The sequence below is a fragment of the Mirounga angustirostris genome, unplaced genomic scaffold (assembly GCF_029215605.1).
Source record: "Mirounga angustirostris isolate CCGP_5_RB_7025 unplaced genomic scaffold, mMirAng1.0.hap1 SCAF_13, whole genome shotgun sequence".
Taxonomy (NCBI): domain Eukaryota; kingdom Metazoa; phylum Chordata; class Mammalia; order Carnivora; family Phocidae; genus Mirounga; species Mirounga angustirostris.
In genome coordinates this window covers 6,181,285-6,202,606 of record NW_026991721.1, presented here as the reverse complement: position 1 = coordinate 6,202,606, position 21,322 = coordinate 6,181,285, and the positions used below count along the sequence as shown (strand labels likewise).

The window sequence follows — 21,322 nt, the reverse complement described above, 5'->3', positions numbered from 1 at the left end:
GCGAGGCATGCTGGGATACCGCGAGGTCGGTCTCCATAGCAACCGGCCGACATTCACGCAGGCCTTCAGCTGGTGGAAAAGACCCTAGTGGTTTCCTTGCTTTGCGGTCGGCTCCCTTTGGGCCGCAGCTACCTCCTTTCCCCCGTCCCCCCCGCCCCTCGTGTTCAAGGGAAGAAGCCACGACCCCACCCCCTGCCCTCCAGGTTCAGGAGAGTCACGGAGCCAGCTGTAGGTGTGAACACTCATTTATTTACACATGGTCGTTGGTAGGCAAATAACCCAGCCCAACCTATTTGAGGACACAGATCTGGCCGAGAATCTGCAGACCCTTCCTTTCTCCAAAGCTCCCAGGAAGTTTAGGCTTCTGCCCAAAAGCTAAGAACTAAATTCAACGCCTTCACCTGACTTCTTTCCAAAAGGTCCCATTTTGTTAAGTACTCCGACTTCTCAGTTCCGCCCCGTTCATACTTTTCGCTCTCCTACTGCCCACCCACCCCAGATTGTTAATAATAATAACAATAATACTGTAATAATATTAATAATACTTCACATTTGTACGAAGCTTACAGAATGTGTTCACATATAGCATCTCATCTGAGCCTCCCAACAGTTCTGTGAGGTAGGTATTTTCACCTCCCTTTTTACAGACGGGATAACTGAGGCTCAGAGAGGAAATGGGATTTGCTCAAGGCCACACAGCAAGTTTGTGGTAAAGCTAGGACTTGATCCCAGCACCCCATATTCAAGTCCAGTGTTCCAACACCACAGCTACCACTGTAAAGTGGAGCGACATTTCTTACCCCTGTCAGGCCCGAGGGACGGCCTAAGGAGGGAAGAGGCTGAGACTTCTCTGACTAGGGGAGGGAAGGGCTCAGCAGTGACGAGGGGAGTCGGGGTACTTGGCCTTCAACTCCTGTTTGAACTGGCGGTAAAGGATCTTATTGTGCTGATTTTCGGCCTCCTTTTGGGGATGGAACTTCAACGCTTCCTTGAAGCCCTTATGAACCAGGAAACCTTCGTTCAGCACCTCGAAATCAAATCCTGCCACGTGCAGCTCACAGGCCTGTTGGAGGAGAGACAGGTCAGTGAAGTTGGATGAGACTGCTAGGGCCGAGACTGACATCCCTAAAGCCTCTCTCCAGCATCCCCACTCCTCTGGAAGCATCCTGGATCTTCCACACCATCCAACCACTTCGTGAACTGTGACTGTCCTGCCTCATTGCCTCCTTTCCATCCAGGACCACTCATAGCTCCCAGAGCCCACCACTCCTCCTGCCCCATTTCCCATGCCCTCTCCCTGGGCACCTGGCTGATGCGATTGAAGCCATACTGGCGAAAGCGCTCGTCGAAAGTGGGCACCTTGCCTCCGGCCACGTAGAATGGTTCCCAGGGGTCCTGCCAGGGCACCACATAGGCAGGCCTCAGCAAGCTCTCTTCTGGCAGGTTGACCCAGCGGGAGTAGTTGGTGGGCGCCTGGCAGGGCGTGCACAGCCCATAATAGAAGGGCCGCACCTCGCCCACTTGGTAGAGCTGCAACAGCTCGTTCTTGTTCGTGGGCATACGGCGGGCTCGGCGGATCTCAAAGGCAGGCACCACCAGTGCTGTGCCTGCCCACTGCTTGCTCTGATCCAGCATTTCCCGCAGGCCCCTCCACAGCCCCTCGCTGGGCACCATGTCCACGTCGATTACCAGGGCATAGTTGGCCCCCTCACGAGCCAGATTCCTCAGCAGATTATTGGGATAGGAGACATTGGTGCCCAGCGCATAATTGATCCCGGGCTGGGCCACCCTGGCTAGCTTGTCAAAGACCTCCTGGCAGGACCGCAGCAGGGCAAACTCCCCCGGCTCCCGGGGATCGGGCACAGCGGCCTCATGGCGCGAGGGGCACACAAGGTGCATGGCGACCCTGGCGCGCATATCGGGGCAGTGGCTGCTCAGCGCGTAGGTCAGCACCGTGGCTAGCTGCGCCTCCTCCTTGGTGGCCGCGAACACCGACACGGAGAGCGGGCCCTCCCAGCGCTCCAACAGGCCCGACAGGTGCAGCAGGTTGTCCACGCTGGCGTGCGTGGCCAGGATCACGTCATTGGGGTCCATGGTGGTCTTCAGTAGGCCCCTGTAGACGCGGTAGTCGCCACTGGCGTCCAGGACGCCTCCAGAGGCCAGAGCGGTGCGGAGCTGCGCCTTGACCTGGTCCACGGACCGCGGGGACGGGGGAAAGAACTCGAAATACTGGTCTTGCTCCTCCTGCCCGTGTAGCCCGGACAGCAGCGACAGGTAGAGCAGCTGCAGCATCGCCACCAGCATTAGCGCGGCCAGAAGCAGCTGGTAGAAGGCGCACCGGATGGCGTAGGACATCTGCATGGCTCTCGGGGCTCCGAGCGCGCAGCAGGGACCACCGGGCCGCAGCCTTTGCCAGCCGCCGCAAGCCCGGATTTACTGCAGCCTGCCGAGCGCAGCCGAAGCGAGCCGAGGCGAGCCGAGCCCCGCGCAGCTTCCCCGCCCGAGCTGGCCTTGGGGCGCGCCAGCTCGCCCCCTGCGCGCGAGGAGGAGCTACTGCATGCACGGCCGTGCCGCGCTCTGCAAACCCCGAAAGTGCCCGCGGCCGCGCCTGCCGTGTTCCCGGGGCTACACGCACCCCTCCCTCCCGATCAGTGTGCGACCCCCTGGACCAGGCGCGTCCTGAAACACCCGCGCGCTCGCTCCCGTCTTAGGGAGGGGAAACCGTGGCAGAACTCTGGTTGCAGCTTGGTGAAGGATGGCGCGGGTTCGCGGCTGCGGAGGGCGGGAAGGAACACAAAAAGTCCCTTTCTTTCCGCTGTCTCTCCCTCGGTCAGGTCCTGTGAAAGTCACACCGAAGAATGGATCGGGGGGGGTGGGGCGCCAGAAGGTGCGGGGAGATGAGAGATAAGGGCATATGGAAAGGGGCGCTCTACGTGGGACGAGGTGGCCGAGTGGTTAAGGCGATGGACTGCTAATCCATTGTGCTTTGCACGCGTGGGTTCGAATCCCATCCTCGTCGGTCGTGTTTTACACGAGATGAGGGGGTGTACTTTTCTGCCTCCCGAGGAAGAGGGCCCAGGGCTCAGTGGCACGTAGAAGAACCGAATTGGAATTCTGCCTGATGCCAAATGCGGAGCCAATATATTCCCTGCGGTAATTAGAGAAGCCCCCTCAGGAAGTGGTGGAATTTGGTAGTGCTGTGATGTTTGATCACTGAAATCATTACTCTATTCAGCCCACTGATTCCCTCCCCCTAGCAGTTCTCCCAGGGGGAGACCTTCTGTCCATCCCCCCACCCCCTACCCCCCAACATACACACACATTTAAGCAGGAGGTCTAGAATATTCTAACACCAGCCAACGTATACAGAAAGCGCTTAATAAATGCTTGTGGAATAATTGATCCATGGGCACTTTAGAAGAAGAGAGGCTGTGGGGAAGGGCAGCTACTTCGACAGCTAAATCAGTTATATGTGATAACTATTTGAGCTCTGTGAATCTTGGGAAGGTGGTTTGGGGCAGACTGGAAAGAGCTTCCAATTGCTAGGGCAAGTTTTGCCCTCATCTTCATAGGCTGTAGGAAGCCAAGGTTGTTCTGTTTGTTTGTTTGTTTTAAAGCAGTTTTTTGTTTGTTTGTTTTGTTTTTTAAGAGAGAGAGAGAGCACAAGGAGGGGGGAGGGACAGAGGGAGAAGCAGACTCCCCACTGAACAGGGAGCCCACGGAGGGGCTCAATCCCAGGTCCCTGGGATCATGACCTGAACCAAAGGCAGATGCTTAAGCGAATGAGCCACCCAGGTGCCCCAGGAAGTCAAGGTTGTTGAATTGAAGAGTGACCAGGAGACCTCTATTCTGCAGCCCCAGCAATACCACATACTGAGCACTGCTCTGCGCTGGGGGCTGTGTTAGGCACGGGGGATGAAGCCTTGCAGGAGACTTGACAGGTGCTATCCTTGAAGGTTTTCATTGGTGACCTGTGCTGGTGAGAGGAGAAAAATATGTGAAAACCCTTTTAGCACAGTCCTGGCAAACTGGAGGTGCAGACATCAGATTTGGTGCTATCAGGGTCATCTTTGACTTGCTCAGTGTTGAAACTAACAATTTTGAATCACGTTAGTTGTTGGCTTTGGTGAATCAGGAGATTTCACATAAAATCCACATTTCCAACTTTTAAATTCTGAGAGATCTGGCAATGCCAGGCCTGCGTTTCCGCAGGGTGACAATTGGCTGGAACATAAAGAGTAGCTCACCCTTTGCAAATAGTTTTCTCTTGGCCAAGGTTTCAACACTACCCCTTCCCTGTTCCCCCTGGCCCCTGGGCATCTGAGTCTCATCTGCAGCACTCACACGATACCTCCCTCGGTCTGCCCAGGCACCTGCTCGCAGCGTCTTCTGCCTCCCACACACTACAGTGCTAGCCACATAGCCGGCATCAGTGTGTGTCTGTTGATGAGTGAATAAGAAGCTTCCGAAGTGTCCCCAGTGGTCGTAGCTTGAGGGGAGACTGGAAAGTAGTGATGGCCTCACCGAGGTGTCAAGATCAAGGAAAGCTACATGGAAGGTCCTGCCTGTTATTTGTGCAGGAGGGCCTGGCTGGGGAGCGACACTGGCTGGGATGGAGTGGAGCATAAGAGATTCAAAGACCAGAGTTGGGGGCACTTGGGTGACTCATTTAGTTAAGCATCTGCCTTTGGGTCATGATCCTGGGGTCCTGGGATCAAGCGCCACATTAGGCTCTCTGCTCGGTGGAGAGCCTCCTTCTCCCTCTCCCTCTGCCTGCTGTTCCCCCCTGTTTGTGCCCATTCTCTCTCTCTCTGTCAAATAAATAAATAAAATTAAAAAAAAAGAACAGAGTTGAAAACCATTAATAAGGGGTCTGCTTTCCACATACCTTACCCTCTGCATCTCTTCTACCTGGCCATTCCTGATTTATATCTTTTTGTACTAAATCTGTAATCCAGCAAGTAAAATCGTTCCCTGAGTGCTGTGATTTGCTGTCGCAAATTAATAGAATCCAGTGAGGGGGCTGCTGAACCTCTGATGTATAGCCAGTCGGTCAGGAGCACAGATATCTGAAGGGGGGGCTGTCTTGTGGGACTGAGCCAGGAAGATGTGGGACCTGATGCTGTCTCCAGGTAGATGGTGTCAGAATTGAGTTGCGTTGGAGGACCCTCAGGTGGTGTCAGAGGGTTGCTTGGTGTGGGGGGAAAACCCACACATCAGAATTGGTATCAGAATTGTGTGTATAGAAATACAACTGAATTTTGTATGTTGATCTTGAATCCTCCAATTCTGCTGAATTTGTTTATTAGCTCTGTGTGTGTGTATGTGTGTGTATTCTTTAGGATTTTTTTTTTCTGTATGTGTATGTATTATATCATCTGTGAATATGGATGGTTTTGCTTCTTCCTTTCCAATTTGGATACCTTTTATTTCTCTTTCTTGCCAAATTGCTATAGTTAGGACTTGCAGTGCAAAGTTGAGCAGATGAAATGGTAAAAGTGGGCCCTTTCCTGATCTTAGGGAGAGGTTGTCAGTCTTTCATCATCAAATATGACATTAGTCGTGGATTCTTCATAAATGTGCGTCATCAGGTTGAGGAAATTCCCATCTATTCCTTGCTTGTTGGGTGTTTTTATCTTGAAATGGTGCTGGGTTTTGTCAGATGTTTTTTCTGCATCAGTGGGGATGACCATGTGGCTTTTCCCCTTCATTCTATTAATGTGGTGTATTACATTAATTGTTTTCTGTATGTTGAACCACTGCATTCTGGAGTAGATCCCGCTTGGTCGTGGTACATAATCCCTTTAATGAGCTGCTGGGTTCCGTTTGCTAGCATTTTGTTGAGATTTTTACATCTATATTCATAAGAGATATTGATTATTAAGTTTTCTTGTGATGTCTTTGTCTGGCTTTAGCATTAGGATAGTGTTGGTCTCATAGAATGAGTTAGGAAATGTCCCTCCCTCTTGTATTTTTTGGAAGAGCTTGAAAGGATTGGTGTTCATTCTTCATTTTCTTTTTGAAGATTTTATTTATTTTTTGACGGAGAGAGACAGCGAGAGAGGGAACACAAGCAGGGGGAGTGGGAGAGGGAGAAGCAGGCTTCCCGCTGAGCAGGGAGCCCGATGCAGGGCTCGATCCCAGGACCCCGGGATCATGACCTGAGCCAAAGGCAGATGCCTAATGACTGAGCCACCCAGGCACCCCTGTTCTTTATTATTATTTTTTAAAAGACTTTATTTGAGAGAGAGAGAGAGAATGAGTAGGTGGAAGGAGAAGTAGACTCCTCACTGAGCAGGGAAGCCTGACAGGAGACTCGATCCCAGGTCCTTGGGATCATGACTTGAGCCAAAGGCAGGTGCTTAGCCAGCTGAGCCACCCAGGCACTCTGGTGTTCATTCTTTAAATGATTGGTAGAATTAGCCTGTGAAGTCACCTGGTCCTGGAATTTTCTTTGTTGGGACATTTCTGATTATTGATTCAATCTTGTTATTTGTTCTAAGTATGTTCATACTTCCTATTTCTTCTTGAATCAGTTTTGGTAGTTTGTGTGTTTCTAGGATTTGTTAATTTCATCTAGGTTTCTCATTTGTCCGTGTACAACTGTTCATAGTATTCTCTTATAATCCTTTTTATTTCTGTATAATCAACAGTAATGGCCCCACCTTCGTTTTTGATTTTAATAATTTTAAGGTCCTCTCTCTCTTTTTCTTAGTCTAGTCAAAAATTTGTCAATTTTGTTGATTGTTTCAAATAACCAACTTTTAGTTTCATTGATTTTCTGTTTTCTGTTCTGCACTGTGTTTCCCTCCACCTAATATTTATTTTATATTTCCTTCTGCTAGCTATGGGCTTAATTTGCTCTTCTTTTTCTAATTGCTTGAGGTGTAAAGTTAGATTACTGATTTGAGACCCTTCTTCCTTTTTTCTTTTTTTTAAAGTAATGTCTACCCAGTGGGGCTTGAACTCAGGACCCTGAGATCAAGAGCTTCAGGCTCCATCGACTGAGCCAGCCAGGTGTCCCCTTTCTTCCTCTTTAATGTAAGCATTTACACCTACAGATTTCCTCTCAGCACTGTTCCAGCTGCATCCCATAAATTTCAGTGTGTTGTGTTTTCATTTTCTTTTGTAACTCAAAGCATTTTCTAATTTCTCTTTTGATTGATTGATTGATTTCTTTCTTTTGAGGGGGGATTTTAAAGGTAGTTATTTTATTTTTTACAGCAAAATAACTGCAAATTAATCATAGAACATAGTATACATTGTGTAGATTCTCTTTTTTTTTAAGTATTGAAGTATTGTACGTTGTATACTGACATACAATATATTAGTTTCAGGTGAACAACATAGTGATTCCACAGTAATCCATTCACCACTTGTCACCACACAATGTTATAACAATATTCTCTTTTTTAAATTTTAAATATATTTTTAAAAGATTTTATTTATTCATTTGAGAGGAGAGAAAGAGACAAAGAGAGCACAAGCAGGGGGAGAGGCAGAGGGAGAAGGAGAAACAGACTCCCTGCTGAGCAGGGAACCCCATGCAGGGCTCGATCCCAAGACCTGGAGATCATGACCTGAGCCAAAGGCAGATGCTTAACTGACTGAGCCACCCAGGTGCCCCAGTGTTATAACAGTATTCTTTTTTTTTTTTTTTTAAAGATTTTATCTATTTGACAGAGACACAGCAAGAGAGGGAACACAAGTAGGGGGAGTGGGAGAGGGAGAAGCAGGCTTCCCGCGGAGCAGGGAGCCCGATGCGGGGCTCGATCCCAGGACCCTGGGATCATGACCTGAGCCGAAGGCAGACGCTTAACCATCTGAGCCACCCAGGTGTCCCTAGATCTCATTCTTTTTTATGGCTGAGTAATATTTCAGTGTGTGTATGTGTGCGTGTGTGTGCGCACTTTATCCATTGTATCAGTGGACACTTGGGCTGCTTCCATATCTTTTGACTTCTTTTTTAACCCATTAATTCAGAATGTGTTAATTGGTACATATTTGGGAAGTGCCCACTTTTTGTTATAGATTTCTAGTTTCATTCCATTGTGATTGGAAAAGATAGTTTGTAAGATTTCAATCTTTTAAAATGTAGTGCAGTTTTGTTTGGTGTCCTAATTGATGATCTATCTTGGGAGATGTTCCTTGGGCACTCGAGAAGGAGGTACATACCTTCTGCTGTTTGTAGGTGAGTGTTCTGTGTCTGCTTGGCCTAATTGGTTTATGGTGTGCTCAGGTCCTCTGTGTCCTTGCTGATCTTCTGTCTGGTTTTCTCCTTCATTGAAAGTGGGGTATAGGGGCGCCTGGGTGGCTCAGTCCTTAAGCGTCTGCCTTCGGCTCAGGTCATGATCCTGGGGTCCTGGGATCGAGCCCTGCACTGGGCTCCCTGCTCACCAGGAGGCCTGCTTCTTTGTCTCCCACTCCCCCTGCTTGTGTTCCTGCTCTTGCTGTCTCTGTCAAATAAATAAAATCTTTAAAAAAAAAAAAAAAGAAAGTGGGGTATTGACGTGTCTAACTATTTTTGTAGAAATGTGTATTTCTCCTTCACATTTGTCCATTTTTGCTTCATATTCTTTTTAGGATTGTGTTGTTAGGTATGCATATGTTTATAGTTATTATATCCTTTTATGAATATATAACATCCTCCTTTGTCTCTTAAATAATTCTTGACGTGAAGTCTATTTTCTCTGATACTAGTATATTTACCCTGGCTGTCTTTTGGTTACTACTGGCATGGAATACCTTTTCCCATTCTTTCATTTTCAGTTTATTTGTGTTTTTTGCTCTAAAGGGAGTTTCTGGTAGACAGCATACAGTCGCATCATTTTTAATCCATCTGACAACCTCTGCCTTTTAACTGGAAAGTTGAATCAATTCACAAACCAGGGGGCATCCTCCTCATAAAAGGGTAAGAAACTCAAGGGCAAGGATTGGCCTTCAAATGTTTGTGTCTCTCTACCAGCCCTGTCTCAGCGCTTGCCACATGGAGCCCTCTACAGGTGTTTGCTGGTGGCAGCTGGCTGCTTTTGAGGGAAGCTGGGCCTGCTGGCAGAGCTGTGTCAAGCTGGGGAGGTGACAGGAGCTGGGGGACTGGGCATCAGGAGAGGGACGGCCAGGTGCAGCCCATCAGCCACAGTATTTGTTTCTGGCATCGAAAGCCGGCTACATACTGATCTAATGGGCGGTTGGGCTGGGTCTACCAGGAAGGAGCATGGGAAGAAGGAATTGCACGTTGTGGCATCAGAAGGACATCTGCAGGGTGAGTGTCCTCTTTCTGGGCCCATCCTCCACCGCTCAGCCCAGTGTGGGCTTGCTCCCGATGACCGTAGACCAGCACAGTGAGTTCCCTGGGACTGTTGCCTGGCCTGTGAGAGTGGGTCTGGCAGGTCTAGGGAGCTTTGCGTTCAACAGACAACAGTCTGTGAAGGTGGAGAAGGAGAAGGGGGCCCAGGAAGTGGGTGGTCCTGTCCTCACCATTCCCAGTCAAAAGGTCTGGCAAGGCCTCGTGGTTGGCACAAGATACCTCTAGGACTACAACCCCTGTTTAGTAGATGTCCATCTGTACTCCAGCCCCAGCCTCTCCCTAGGACTCCACACATGGGCAAGTCCCGATTCCCAGTGCTTATAAATGAAAGGACCTGGCTTTGAATCCAGAATGCTGGATCGGCTCACCTGCACTTAACCACTAAGTTAAATGACCTCTGAAGAGGCAACCACCCTCTTCTCTCCCGGATCTCTCCTCCTCTGTCTAACCCGCTATTTACACCTCATGACTAAGGCCCTTCATCATTTGTCCCCAACCCACTGCTCCAGACTCATCCTCTCCCCCTCCCTCTCTCACATCCTAGGGGCTCCCCAACCCCCCCCACCAGAAGTCCCCACTGTTCCCTGAATATTCTGTGTCCACACCTTCCACCAGCCCTGCTTTCTCTGCCTGGGATGCCCCTCCCCCGCCTCAGTGGGGGGAGGGATGGAGACTAATTTTTCTTCCTTTGAGGCCCCGTTGGAGGGACACTTCCTCAGAGCTGCTGCCCTGACTTCCCACAGGGATCCACAGCATCCTTTTTTGGAATCTTACATTCCATACTTCTGCAGGTCCCTCACAGACCCCATCCCATGTTACATTCTAATTCCTGTGGCCTTGGGGCCTGCCCTGTGGCTTTATTTCAGCTCCCAAGGTCATATCTCACCTCTGAGCAGGGACCCTGTGCTGGCTCAGGGCCTGGTATATAATAGCTGCTCAGTGAATGTTCTGGAAGGCGGGGATGGGGGGGTGGGGGGACACGTGGGCAGAAAGGCCAGTGCCTCTGATGACTTTGCTTTTCTCTGGGCTGAGCAGGGTAGTACAGGTGTGTGGTGAAGCAGGCCTTTTCTCCATCCCTCCAGAAAATTCGCTGACTGCCTCCCTGAGGCTCCATTTTTGAGAAGGAGTGGGGCTGGGGAGGCAGAGGTGGATGGGGAGAACAATAGTTGTTCATGCAGCTGGGTGCTCTGCCCAGGAGCACAGACCACTGTGTGGTCAAGAAGGCCCAGCATAGGGATGCCCACGAATCCCTGTCCCTCTCAGGGCCTCAGTCATCCCATCTGTCAAATGGGTACAAACATCCCTACCCCACCCAGCTCATCAAAGACAATAGAGCTGAAAGCACTTTGGAAATAAAGACTCAGTGAATTGATTATACAAATGAAGAAGGTTGTTATTAGACCCAGGAGCAAGGTTGGAGGGAGAAACAGCCAAAACGTGGAGTAAGTGCTTAGGACTCCTGCCTTGAGCCTCTTGAGGGAAAGAGAAGCAGGTAGTGGGCAGGAAGAACAGCACCTACAGGGAGGAGGGAGGTGGGGGCTGGGTCCTGGCTCTGCCACGGACCAGTCATTTCCCCCTGAGACCTGGTTTCCTCACCTGCACAAAGGGAGAGCATAATCCCTGCCTGGCTCCCCTCAAGGGTCTCAGTGTGACTTGGGGATGGAAGAGCTTTGCACATTGTAAAGTGCAGCGCACCCATGGAGGCTCTGGGGAGTGGAGACAGTTAAGTCTTGGCAATGAAAACACTGTTTGGGGCCCACGGGATCCCGTGAGTACCCTCAGATCCCTAATGTCTGTTCCTTTTCCCTGCTGCCCTCAGCTTCCCTGGCATCCTCTGCCCTGGGGTCTGAGAGATTTGATCCTGGGGCTACTGAGGCCCGGGGAGAGGAGGAGCTCCCCACTCCCACTCTCAACCTGAGGCTGGGCCACACCGGCCACACGGGCCACACCACTGGCAAGACCCCACTGGTGGCCTCTGATCCCCACAGATTAGCAAGTGCATTTCTTGAGATTAACAAATATACTCATGATGGGGGGAAGGGTCATGGCCCTTGGCCCTCTTTTCCCTGATTGGCGCCCTTGGAATGAGGTCTTGTGTGCCTCTAAATAGTCTGTCTCTGTGCGTCAGCTCCATTCCTGGGTGAGGGTTAGAATGACTGCTGGTGAATTCTTCCTTGCAGCCCCCAAGTGGACACCAGCCGGGGAAGGAGAGCAGCACCCACTTCCTCCTGGCACCCCCAGACCAAGGGGCCCCCGCCCAGCAGAGGCTTGAACCCAGCTCGCCATTCCCCCTGCGTTGGGGTCTCAGCTCCGAAGGGACAGCAAGAAGAGAGTTGTGGGCGAGCCCTGGACGGAGCACTTCAGAGCAGAGCCTTGAAGAGGAAGGAGAAGGCGGCTCCACAGGAGAGCCCCAGGGCCAGGAAGAAGGTCATGAGGGTGCCGGCCACCTCCCTCTCATGTGGCAGCACCTGCCTAGAACACACAGGAGTAGGAGCTCTTAGGAAACACAGGGCCAAACCTGGACCCAGCCCCGTGCCCTCTGCCCCCTGTAAAACAGGACACCTGAATTCTAGTCTGGGCTGACCCCACCTCTGGGTCACCATAATTAGGCCCTTCTCTCTGGACTTCAGTTTCCTGATCTATAAAGCAAGGCCACTGCCAAGGACATCTCTCGGGCCCTGCAGGCCCAGTGTTATAGGATTCTAGATTCCACTGCCTTCATGCTCCACAAAACATCCCAGCCTGGTCCTCCCTGTCACCTTTACTCTCTCTGGATTCTCAACTCCATTGTCCCTAGAGTAAATAGCCCACGAACCCCCACTTTGGATCAAGACTTTAGCTCCACCTTCAGCTGAGAATTTTGGGAGGATCTGGGGCCTAAAGGAATGGTAGTTCGATCCATTTATTTCATAGATGGGGAAACAGGCCCAGAGGGGAGGCTCTAGAAGGAGTCCCTGGGCTACTTTGTTGGCAGGAATGCCCCCAGCTGAGGCTCCCTCTCCCTAGCTCCTGCCCTTGGGCCAGCTCAGCAGGTAAGGCCTGACCTGACAGGGGAGCACCAGCGAGGCCTAGAGACAGCTAGGGCCGGGCTGGCCAGAAGCCGAATGGGCTCCCCTCTCGGCAGGCCCACCTCCCCACCCCCAGGCCCTCCCTCCTGGCCCCCAGACCTGGGCGCCAGGCACATGGTGAGGGACATCAGGTAACCATTGGAAACAGCGAAGAGCAGCATGAAAGTGATGAAGTAGGCATCCTGTGGGAAGAGGATGGGCAGCCGGGACCTCTCGGGCACGTGGCACAGCATGAAGAGTGGCACGAACAGGATTCGCAGGCAGACAAGCAGGGGCAGAAGCCGGCTGTCCTCATCCGGCTGTGGCAGAGGCTGGGCTGAGGGCCGTCCCTGGGAGCCCACCCCGCCTGGACTCTGTCTCTTCCCCTGACCTCCTACTCTATGTGAGCCAGTGAGGGCCCAGCACTGAGGCCTCTGGAGAGTGAGGGGCTGGGCCAAGGCCACCCAGCAATCAAGGACTGGCCTGGGGCTAGCCTCCTCCACCCCTCCTGATCTCCAGCTTGGGCTCTCTGCATGGCAGAACTGGAGACCTTACACAGCATCTTTGGTTTTCTAGCTGGGTTCCTCCAAGTACCCCTGGGGGTTCCACAGATCCCTTTGGGGCAGGCAGTGCTGCTGAATGGGATTGGAGGCTGGGGATCCAGGCCCCAGCCCAGCTGGGATCAGAGCAGGTCCTCTTTGGCCTGCTTTATTTGTTGCATCTCCTTGGAAGATTTCATTTAGAGAAGCAGCACGTTGGCTAAAAGCAACCCAAACACTAGGAACCTTGTCCAGCCTCTCACATGGGACAGGAACCTCCATGTAAGGGTCTCTGGGCTGGGCACCGAGGGCCAGGTCCTGGGCTGGATGCTGGGGACATAGGTCAATTGGACATGACTTCTGCTTTCAAAGAGTTCACAGTCCAAGCCCTGGCTTGCATACCTCCAGGGGTCAGGTGTTCACTACCACTTGGCCAGCTATTCTGTTGCCAGATCTAGAATGGTCCGGCTTTGGGGAGATCACCTTTCTGAGCTCTTTCACACCCTCTGATCCCCAACTGCTTCTTGAAACCATCAGAGACCCCCCAGCCCAGGTGTGCTCACCCACAGGAAGTAGGAGGTCAGGCTCCGTCCCACCCAGTCCATGATGTTGAAGAGAAGGAAGCAGCAGATGGGGTTGAAGAACTGACCTGGGAGAGAAAGAGGGCTCGTCCTGGCCCCTCCTCCCTCCTCCCTCCCCTTCCCCATCATTCCTCTTCCCTCCCTCTCCTCCTCCCCTGCCCTGCCCTCTTCTGCTTCCCAGCACTCACTCCACTTCCCAGGACTGGTGGAGCTGGTCACCATGGCCGTGATCGCAGGGAACACGGACAGAGTGACGGTGAAGACCAGCACAAGGCACAGTGCCGTCAGCCAGATCTGAGAGCCAGAGGCAGGGGTGTAAGCAGGCAGGGCCGACTAGGACCCAACACACAGCCCCAACCTCCAAGCCCTGGCCCGGGGGCAGGACACCTGGGGCCTGGCCTCGCTGTGTTCCCGACCCACTATGACCCTGGCACCTTGAAGTGGACAAGGCGAGCACTAGGGCCCCACTCCATTCTAAGGGTCTTTAGAGAGGGCTGGAGAGAGCAGGTGGTTGGGGGCCATATCCAAGCCAAACCTTTTGGAAGACAATGAAAACTGAAGGTTTTCCTGGCTTCTGGGGCTCCTCTGGCTCCAACTCTGGCTCCTTCTCAGCGTCCAGATCCAGAGTCAGGGCTACCTTCTGGGGGCTGTTGGGAATACCGTTCTCATCTGGGGCAAGAGGGGAGGGCAGCGTCATGCCTGTGACAGCCAGGCTCGATGGACGGCGATTCCCAGCAGTTAAAAACAAGTGACTCTCCTCCAGCCCGGGATGTAGGCAAAGAGAATTAACTATGGAAATACGCTAAGCTACTACTTAGGAAGCGCATAGTGTGTCGGGCAGAGTTAAGCACCTTAGATGGATTATCTCACTTCTACTGCTTTCCAAATAAAGAAACTGAGGCTCAGAGAGGTTAAGGGACTTGCCTAAGGTTACCCAGGTTGGATGTTGTGAGGCCAGGGTTCAAACAAATGCATTTGGATCCAGAACTAGTATGTTGGAGCTCTATTGTCCCCTCATTTTATAGAGGGGAAAACTGAAGCTCTAAGCCAACAGGGATGACTTTCCTCCCGCTGAATTTCTTCTGTGTCTGCTCACACAAGGCTACTAGGGGTCAGGACTCTAGATGGGGAGGTATCACAGAGGGGAAATGCTTCCCTGCGGAGGTAGCTTTAGCCTCCCCAGGGTCTTTCCCCTCCGCAGCAGGGTCCCAAGCTCACCAGACTGGAGGAGCTCGGCTTTGGTCTCCAGCTCCTGACCTGGCGCCTGTGATGGTTTCTTGGCTAGATAGTAGCGGGCAAACTCCTGCAGAAGGAAAGCGTTGGCCCTGCCTGGCTTGGCGAAGGTGTCTGGATCCCTCTCCACCCTGTCGACTTAGAGGCTGGAGTCCCCCAGTGGCTGACTCCTCTGGGGATCAGGTCCCTTCCTCCTCCTCCCCTGGCCGCTCTCAGGGCCTCAGACCCAGAGCTATATCTGAGATGCTCTGAAGTGGGGCCTTGAGCCCAATACCAGGCTCACCAGGTGGGGCAGGCTCAGGTAACACACGATGGACATGAAGATGCCCACGCAGGGTGTGATGAAGTACCCCAGGGCGGAGGTCTGGGCATCCACGCCACCTGTGCAGAAACTTCAGCTGCAGAGTGGACAGGGCTGGTTCCATTGGCTCCCACGGGGGTGGGGGGGTGGTAATGACTCTTGTCCCCCTTCCCATCATGCACTTCTCAGATTCACCTCCTGGCCTCTTCCGATCTGCTCACTGACAAACTCAGGAACCTGTGCAGGTCCCCAGCCCAGCCCTTTGCTTCTCTCATTCCTCCCTACTTGTCACTTTTGTTGAGCACCTATTATGTGCTCATTTTTATTGCAGACTCCTTACAGTCTCAGGACAGAGCTATAAGAAGCACATCAGTGGGGAAACTGACACAAGTGAAGTGACTTGTCCAGTGCCCCTGGCTGGGGAGCAGTAGAACTAGGATTCCAACCAAGTTTACCTGAATCCTAAACCTGTCCCCCCTTCCCTGCACCCCAGGCTGCCGCCACTTCCCAGCAGCAGCCTCAGGAATCCTGCCCCTGGCCTCAAGTTAACCCAGTCCTCACCTGATCACTCTCTCACTGGGTCCAAGAGCCCCACTCCCTACCCCCAAACCCAACCCCCTGCTCCCCATCACCTCCATCTCTACCCAGAACCCAAGGCATCTCCCTCCTAGCACACTTGGTCTGCTCCCCAGAATCCCAGAGGCCACCCCTGCCCTCCAGCCACCCAAGTCCACTCACTGGCCATGGACATGAGCATGGCCAGGGCAGCGAAGATCCCAGCCAGGCCCTGGCCGCTGAGGAAGAGGGTGCTGTAGGTGGAAGGCATGGTGCCCAGCTGCCCGAAGAGGCTGCCCTGCAGAACTGCACAGAAGGCTGTGGAGGGAGAAGAGTGGGGGCTGCTGCTCAACGAGGCAGGCCTTAGAGGCTCCCTGGAGGAGGCGGTGGCAGGGTGCCCAGGAGACTCTGGACGAGGCTGGGCAGGCATGAGACTTTGGGCACCCTGGTGTAACAACCCCCTTCCCCTTCTTCCTTCTTCTCAGGTGCAGCCATAGGTCTGAGGGGCTGGGGGCCAGGAGGCCTGATCTTAGGTCATGGTAGGTTTAGGACAAGTGACTTTTCTTCTCCCCCTGGGCCTCAGTTTCTCATCAGGGATAGGAGTGTTACTGCTGCCACTGTCTTTCCCTCTTGGATACATTGGGTCCTTTCAGCTACAGAGGAGGCTGGGCTGAAGCTCTGGGTGTGCGGGGTGGGGAGGTGGGGGGGGCAGCAGTACTCACAGTTGATGAACCAAACAGAGGCCATGGTGATGGAGAAGAAGGGCCCAGGGCTCATGTCCACCTTGACCAACGCCGCCGTCAGGGCGAAGAGCAGCAGGATGACCAGCAGGCTGCCCAGAATCCGCACCGTCTCAGGGATGCTGCTCATAAGTAGGGGCAGAGTGGGCAGCAGCTGGACCCCGGCCCGGCAGGGGGAGGTAGGCAAGAGATTGAGCCCAGGGTTGGACAGTGGGATCTGGGGGGGCGGGCATGCAGGGGGAGTGGAGGAAGGATGGGAGGTCTTCCCTGGGCCCAGATGGAGCTTCCTTAGCAGGGGTGGTGGAGGTACCACAGAGGGATGGCCCGCGGAGAGCCCAAGGGGCGGGGCCTCTCACCACTGGTACAGGAAGGAGTTGAGGAGTGTGAAGAGCAGCAGGGGCAGCTGGGACAGCAGCGTCACCCAGTTGTTGAAGTTGAAGGTGTCTGCAGGGCCTGTGTGGTTGGTGTCCAGGATCCCGGTGGTGGTGTTGGCCCCAGCCAGCCGCCCCTGGAAGTACTGCCAGAATGCCGGGGGTGGGTGCACAGGGGGGGTACAGGGTCACCCTCCAACCTACCTGGAGGAGCCCCCCAGCCTTTCCTCTCTGCTCCTCCCATGCTTGGGATTGCTCAGTTAAAGTCTGCAGGAGCTGTCTGTTTGTCCTTGCACTGATCCTAGCACCTGGCACACAGTCGGAGCTTGATGAATGTTCCCTGAATTGAACAGCTGATGTCTGGGACAGAGCCCAAGCCCTAAGAACCCCCAACTTGGGCCTTGCTCCATCTTTGAATCACGCTTCCTCTGCAGTGCCCTGGTTCAAGCCTCTACCCCCACTCCGGCAGCACCTTGTAGATTTCTAAGGATTTATTGAGTGTCTACTGTAAGCCAGGCCCTGGCCTAGGTGCTGACCAACTGCTTTCTCTCTGGAATACACATTCGTTAAGCCTCTGCTTAACTTCTTCCTCCCCGCTGCCCACGGTTCCCTGTTGCCTACAGGGCAAAGCCCCAAGATTTTGGAACAACACTGGGAGCCCTTCAGAACCAGATCCTGGCCTCCCTTTTGTGTTGCATCTCCTGCTCCGTCCTGCTAAGCTCTAGGGACCCCACACTCTGGCTCCTTCTCTGAACAGTCTGGCATTCCCCTGCCTTGGTGCCTTTGCAAGGCTGTCATCTCTACCTGGAATGCCTTCCCCCTTTCCTCCCACTTCCCCCCAGCCCCCAAACACCAATGCTTTACCTACCCTTCTCCCAAGTTACAAATCACCTCTTCTATGAAGCACAAAGAATTATTCCCTCCTCTGGGGACCCAAAGGACTTTGCTCCAAGCCTGGGGTGGTAGGTGCCATATTAAATTATTAATGGCTCTTTGGTACCCAGCTCCCTCTCAAGACCAGGGGGTTGATTCATCTTTGGGTCTCCAGGGCCCAGCAGAGTGCCAGACACTGAAGAGACATCTGGAAAGTTGTTGCATTGAATATATATGAATAACCCAGTCCCAAAGAGAACACAAACCCCACATTGCTGCCTTCCCTTGAGAGAATGTAAGCTCCATGAGGGTGGAGGCTTCCTCTGTTGTGTTTATTCCCATAGCCCCAGTGCCAAGAAGAGGGCCTGGTTCACAGTAGATGCACATTATTGACTGTTGGATGAATTCATGTAATTTGTGCTATTTCAAGGAAAACCAAAGTCTTGGATAACCCACTTTGGGAGTGGATTAGCCCAGGAATGACTAGCCAGGGAATAATGACAAACAGGGGTGGGGGGTGGATAATTCTTCCCTAGGTACAACCCCACCCCCCACCCCCCACCCCCCTGCTGGTGGCCTTGCCCCTGTAGGATCTGGGCATCCCTTGACCTTTCCTGTCTATGAGAGGGGCGCCTCCCCTCTCTGAGGCTCGGTGCTTCAGCGGACAAACGCGCAAACTGGCATAATGAGGAGTCAAAGGCTGCACGTCCAAGGCTGATGGTGGTTGTGGCCATGAGGCGGGCACTCTAGCTGCGAGTCTCACCGGGATGGCCGTAATGAAGAAGTTCCAGGGAAGCAGCGTGCCCAGGCCCAGGATAAAGAAGCTGATCCCGACCAGGTGGTAGCTGTGGGGATCAGTCAGAAGGTCACCCTGAGGACGCAACGCCTCAGCCGCGCCCCCCCGCCTCCCAGGCAACCCCCTCCGCAGAGCGGACTACAACCCCCATCACGCCGGCTCAGGCAGCCGAGGGAGGCGGCTGATGGGAATTGTAGTTCCATCCAGTCTGCTTTGCGCCTCGGAGCGCCCGAAGGCAGCGGGGCTGCGTTGCCCACGACCACCCGGATCCCCGTCCGCACCCCACCGGGTCCCCAACTCGCCTGTCCTGTGGGGCGTCTCCTCGCGCCATGGCCGCCCAGCGGGATGCGCGGGGGTGGGAGGGAGGTGGCGTGCTGCACCTGCACCTACGCGGGGGCCCGAGGGCCGGAGGATCGGGGAGACTGGGTCTTGCGGGCAGTGGACAGAGGGAGGGGGGTAGGGTCTCCCCGAAGGGGACGGGGCGGGGGCGAGGCGGGAGCTGGGGAGGAAGGCCGGGACTGATTTCCAAGGGAGTCAGGCTCCACCGGCTCGGACCTCGCTCCGCCTCCGGGGCGGGGACAGAGGGTCGCACCACCCCTCCCCACCTCCTCTTGGCCCGGACTCGACTCCCGCGTTGGACCCTGCTCAACCTCGCGGTCCTCGGACCCACGACTACCCCCGCGGTCCGGGGCGGCTTAGAGGCGGCTGACCCGAGAAGGTCCCCTGGGGCCTCCCCGCCCCGCGGGCACCCGTCCCGGACCTCGGCGGGCGGGGTGGGGGAGGCAGTAGGGGAGGTACCGCGCCCCTCCCCCGCCCGGAGCTGGCCAGCGGACCTGGTGCGGCTTCTTCCCCCCCAGCCAATTCGGAGGTGGTGTCGGAGCCGCGCAGCGCGGGGTAACGCGGGAGCCCTCTGAGGAGCCCGCTCGCCCAGGGGTAACCCGAGCGTCGGCCGCCAGCCGTCCTGGCGGCTGCTCCGAGCTGGGTGCTTCGGGAGGCCAAGGAGAGGGCCAGATGGTGGTGCTGTCGGAGCCCCCCGCGGGTCTGGAGGACGGACGGACAGACGGGTTCTCCTCCTCCAAGCCGGTGCCTGGGGAAGCGCCGGGCCTTTGGGGCGCACTGCGGCGGCGTGGGCCCAGCTGGGGAGCCCAGGCGGGCTTCCTGGCGACAGCGTGGCTGAGCTGCATTCGGGGCAGCAACGGGTTAAGCAAAGGCTCTGGAGGAAAGGGTGACCCGGAGGTGCTCTCCCAACCCTGCCGCTAAACAAACAAACAAACAAACAACTTTCGGGCGGCCCCAGGGCACAGTACACCAAACCTATTAAGAGGCACCCACCTCCCACTTTTTTTTTTTCCTGTGAAAAACTTCGAAAAGATTATAGACCATTGCAATTTTGGAATTAATTTGCTCTAACTCATGTAATTTACAAGTGGGTCTGTTTGCTCTGCACTCACCGTACATATGGGGGATGCTGGAGAAGTGAGAGGCTCTAAATCACAAATTATTTTCATAAGCAATGAAATTTTATGACCACACACCAGATTACGTGTGTGTGTTTCTCCAGTCGACTGTGAGTCTATGGGGCAAAGACTGTGCTTGTCTGGCTCAGTGTTTTATTATTGCAAACATCTAGCGCTCCTGCCTGGTTGGTAGCAGGTGCTTGATAAATGCTGAGTAAATAAATGGATTGTAGTAACATACAGCGACTTGAGGGAGAAAAGAGACAGCATTAAATTACACTGAAAGAGAAAGTTACTCTCTTTTCAATTTGTTTTCAAGCCTTTGGAATATGTGAAGAGGAAAGTCTCAACTTGGTGCTAACATGTTTCTAACACCTGTTGGTCTCTCTCCCTTTCTCTAACAGAGATGGCTTCAGGGCTTCTGCTGACGACTTTATCTAAACAGAGGTTATTAATGTTCATGTTCCTTCTCTATTTTTTAAAAGATTTTATTTATTTATTTATTTGACAGAGAGCGCGCGCGCGCGCTCAGGAGCACAAGCAGGGGGAGGGGCAGAGAGACAGGGAGAAGCAGGCTCCCCACTGAGCGGGAAGCCCTATAAGGGACTGGATCCCAAGACCCTGGGATCTTGACCTGAACTGAAGGCAGATGCTTAACCGACTAAGCCACCCAGGCTCCCCTCCTTCTCTATTTTTATTGCTGCTTTATTTTTAGGGCTACTGATGCTAGCTTCGTATTTATGATAATGATATGCACTTTTCTTTGAAAGATAATATGTATAATATATAAACGTTTATAAATTTATTAGAATTAAATAAAAATTAAATATTAAAAAATTAAAACATAAGTTTGTTAAAATAATGAAAGATTAAATTTTTATAATTTATTTTTTATAATTTATTTAATTTAGAAAGAAATGTGTTTATTTTACACCTGAAACTAATGTAACATTGTGGGTCAACTATACTTTAAGAAAAAGTATAAAAGATAAAAGATAAATTTGTTTATAATTTAATATAAATTCAAAATTAATTTCTGAAAAATGAGTCATTTAAAGACAATCAAGTAGGGGCGCCCGGCTGGCTCAGTTGGGGCAGCATGTGACCCTTGATCTCAGGCTTGTGAGTTTGAGCCCCACGTTGTGTGTAGAGATTAATTAAAAATAAAATCTTAAAAAAGCAATAAGGAAAATTAAGTGAAAGGGACTGCAGGTAGGGCACAGCTGTGGCTCAGGTTTCAAAGGAAGGTCATGAGGAACTGAGCCTGGGGGACGCTGCATTTGTTGAGAAGGTGAGTGAAGAAAATGAAGGCATTTCAGGGAGAGAACAGCCTGTACCAAGACCAGGGACCTGGGAATGCTGGTACATTCTGAGACAGACAAACAGATCCCTTTGGCAGGCCTGGGGCTGGGTGAGGGGCGGGTGGGCGGGGAGCAGAGGGCTGAGACTGCCGGTTAGGACAGGAGGAAAGAGTTTGGATGTCAATTTAAAGGAGAGGTTCTCAACTCTCAGACTTAGTCAA

At 53.0% G+C, this 21,322-nt stretch overlaps 2 protein-coding genes and 1 non-coding gene across 4 annotated transcripts; 1 reads left to right on the top strand and 2 right to left on the bottom strand.

Moving 5' to 3' along the window:
- Nucleotides 1-229: 229 nt before the first annotated feature.
- On the bottom strand, nt 230-2,484 carry B4GAT1 (beta-1,4-glucuronyltransferase 1). The gene is made up of 2 exons (XM_045893221.3): nt 1,306-2,484; nt 230-1,063 (listed from the first exon to the last, which is right to left on the bottom strand). The coding sequence occupies exons 1-2, from the start codon at nt 2,359-2,361 to the stop codon at nt 872-874; spliced, it is 1,248 nt and encodes a 415-aa protein (XP_045749177.1). The 5' UTR covers nt 2,362-2,484; the 3' UTR covers nt 230-871.
- Nucleotides 2,485-2,937: 453 nt separating this feature from the next.
- On the top strand, nt 2,938-3,019 carry TRNAS-GCU (transfer RNA serine (anticodon GCU)). The gene has a single exon. It is a non-coding gene; the product is annotated as a tRNA-Ser (tRNA).
- A 7,629-nt stretch (nt 3,020-10,648) lies between these two features.
- SLC29A2 (solute carrier family 29 member 2) lies at nt 10,649-19,657 on the bottom strand. 2 transcript variants are annotated; one of them, XM_064576137.1, is made up of 12 exons: nt 18,646-19,633; nt 18,311-18,392; nt 16,660-16,820; nt 16,286-16,425; nt 15,747-15,881; nt 14,991-15,088; nt 14,693-14,777; nt 14,010-14,143; nt 13,663-13,768; nt 13,457-13,542; nt 12,475-12,557; nt 10,649-11,779 (listed from the first exon to the last, which is right to left on the bottom strand). In XM_064576137.1, the coding sequence occupies exons 1-12, from the start codon at nt 18,672-18,674 to the stop codon at nt 11,668-11,670; spliced, it is 1,251 nt and encodes a 416-aa protein (XP_064432207.1). In that variant the 5' UTR covers nt 18,675-19,633; the 3' UTR covers nt 10,649-11,667. The 2 variants fall into 2 exon arrangements, with proteins under 2 accessions (XP_064432207.1, XP_045751178.1); XM_045895222.3 differs by having other exon boundaries at nt 10,655-11,779; nt 12,475-12,674; nt 18,646-19,657.
- Between the last annotated feature and the right edge of the window lie 1,665 nt (nt 19,658-21,322).

Bases quoted from the DNA above. Each gene is read 5' to 3' on its own strand.
- B4GAT1 (XM_045893221.3), bottom strand. From the start codon at position 2,361: ATGCAGATGTCCTACGCCATCCGGTGCGCCTTCTACCAGCTGCTTCTG. The intron at 1,064-1,305 runs GTGCCCAGGGAG...CTCCTCCAACAG, and splicing joins GCTTCAATCGCATCAGCCAG to GCCTGTGAGCTGCACGTGGC.
- SLC29A2 (XM_045895222.3), bottom strand. From the start codon at position 18,674: ATGGCGCGAGGAGACGCCCCACAGGACAG. The intron at 18,393-18,645 runs GCGAGTTGGGGA...TGATCCCCACAG, and splicing joins GGAGACGCCCCACAGGACAG to CTACCACCTGGTCGGGATCA. The intron at 14,778-14,990 runs GTGAGCCTGGTA...TTCCTTCTGCAG, and splicing joins ACCTGAGCCTGCCCCACCTG to GAGTTTGCCCGCTACTATCT.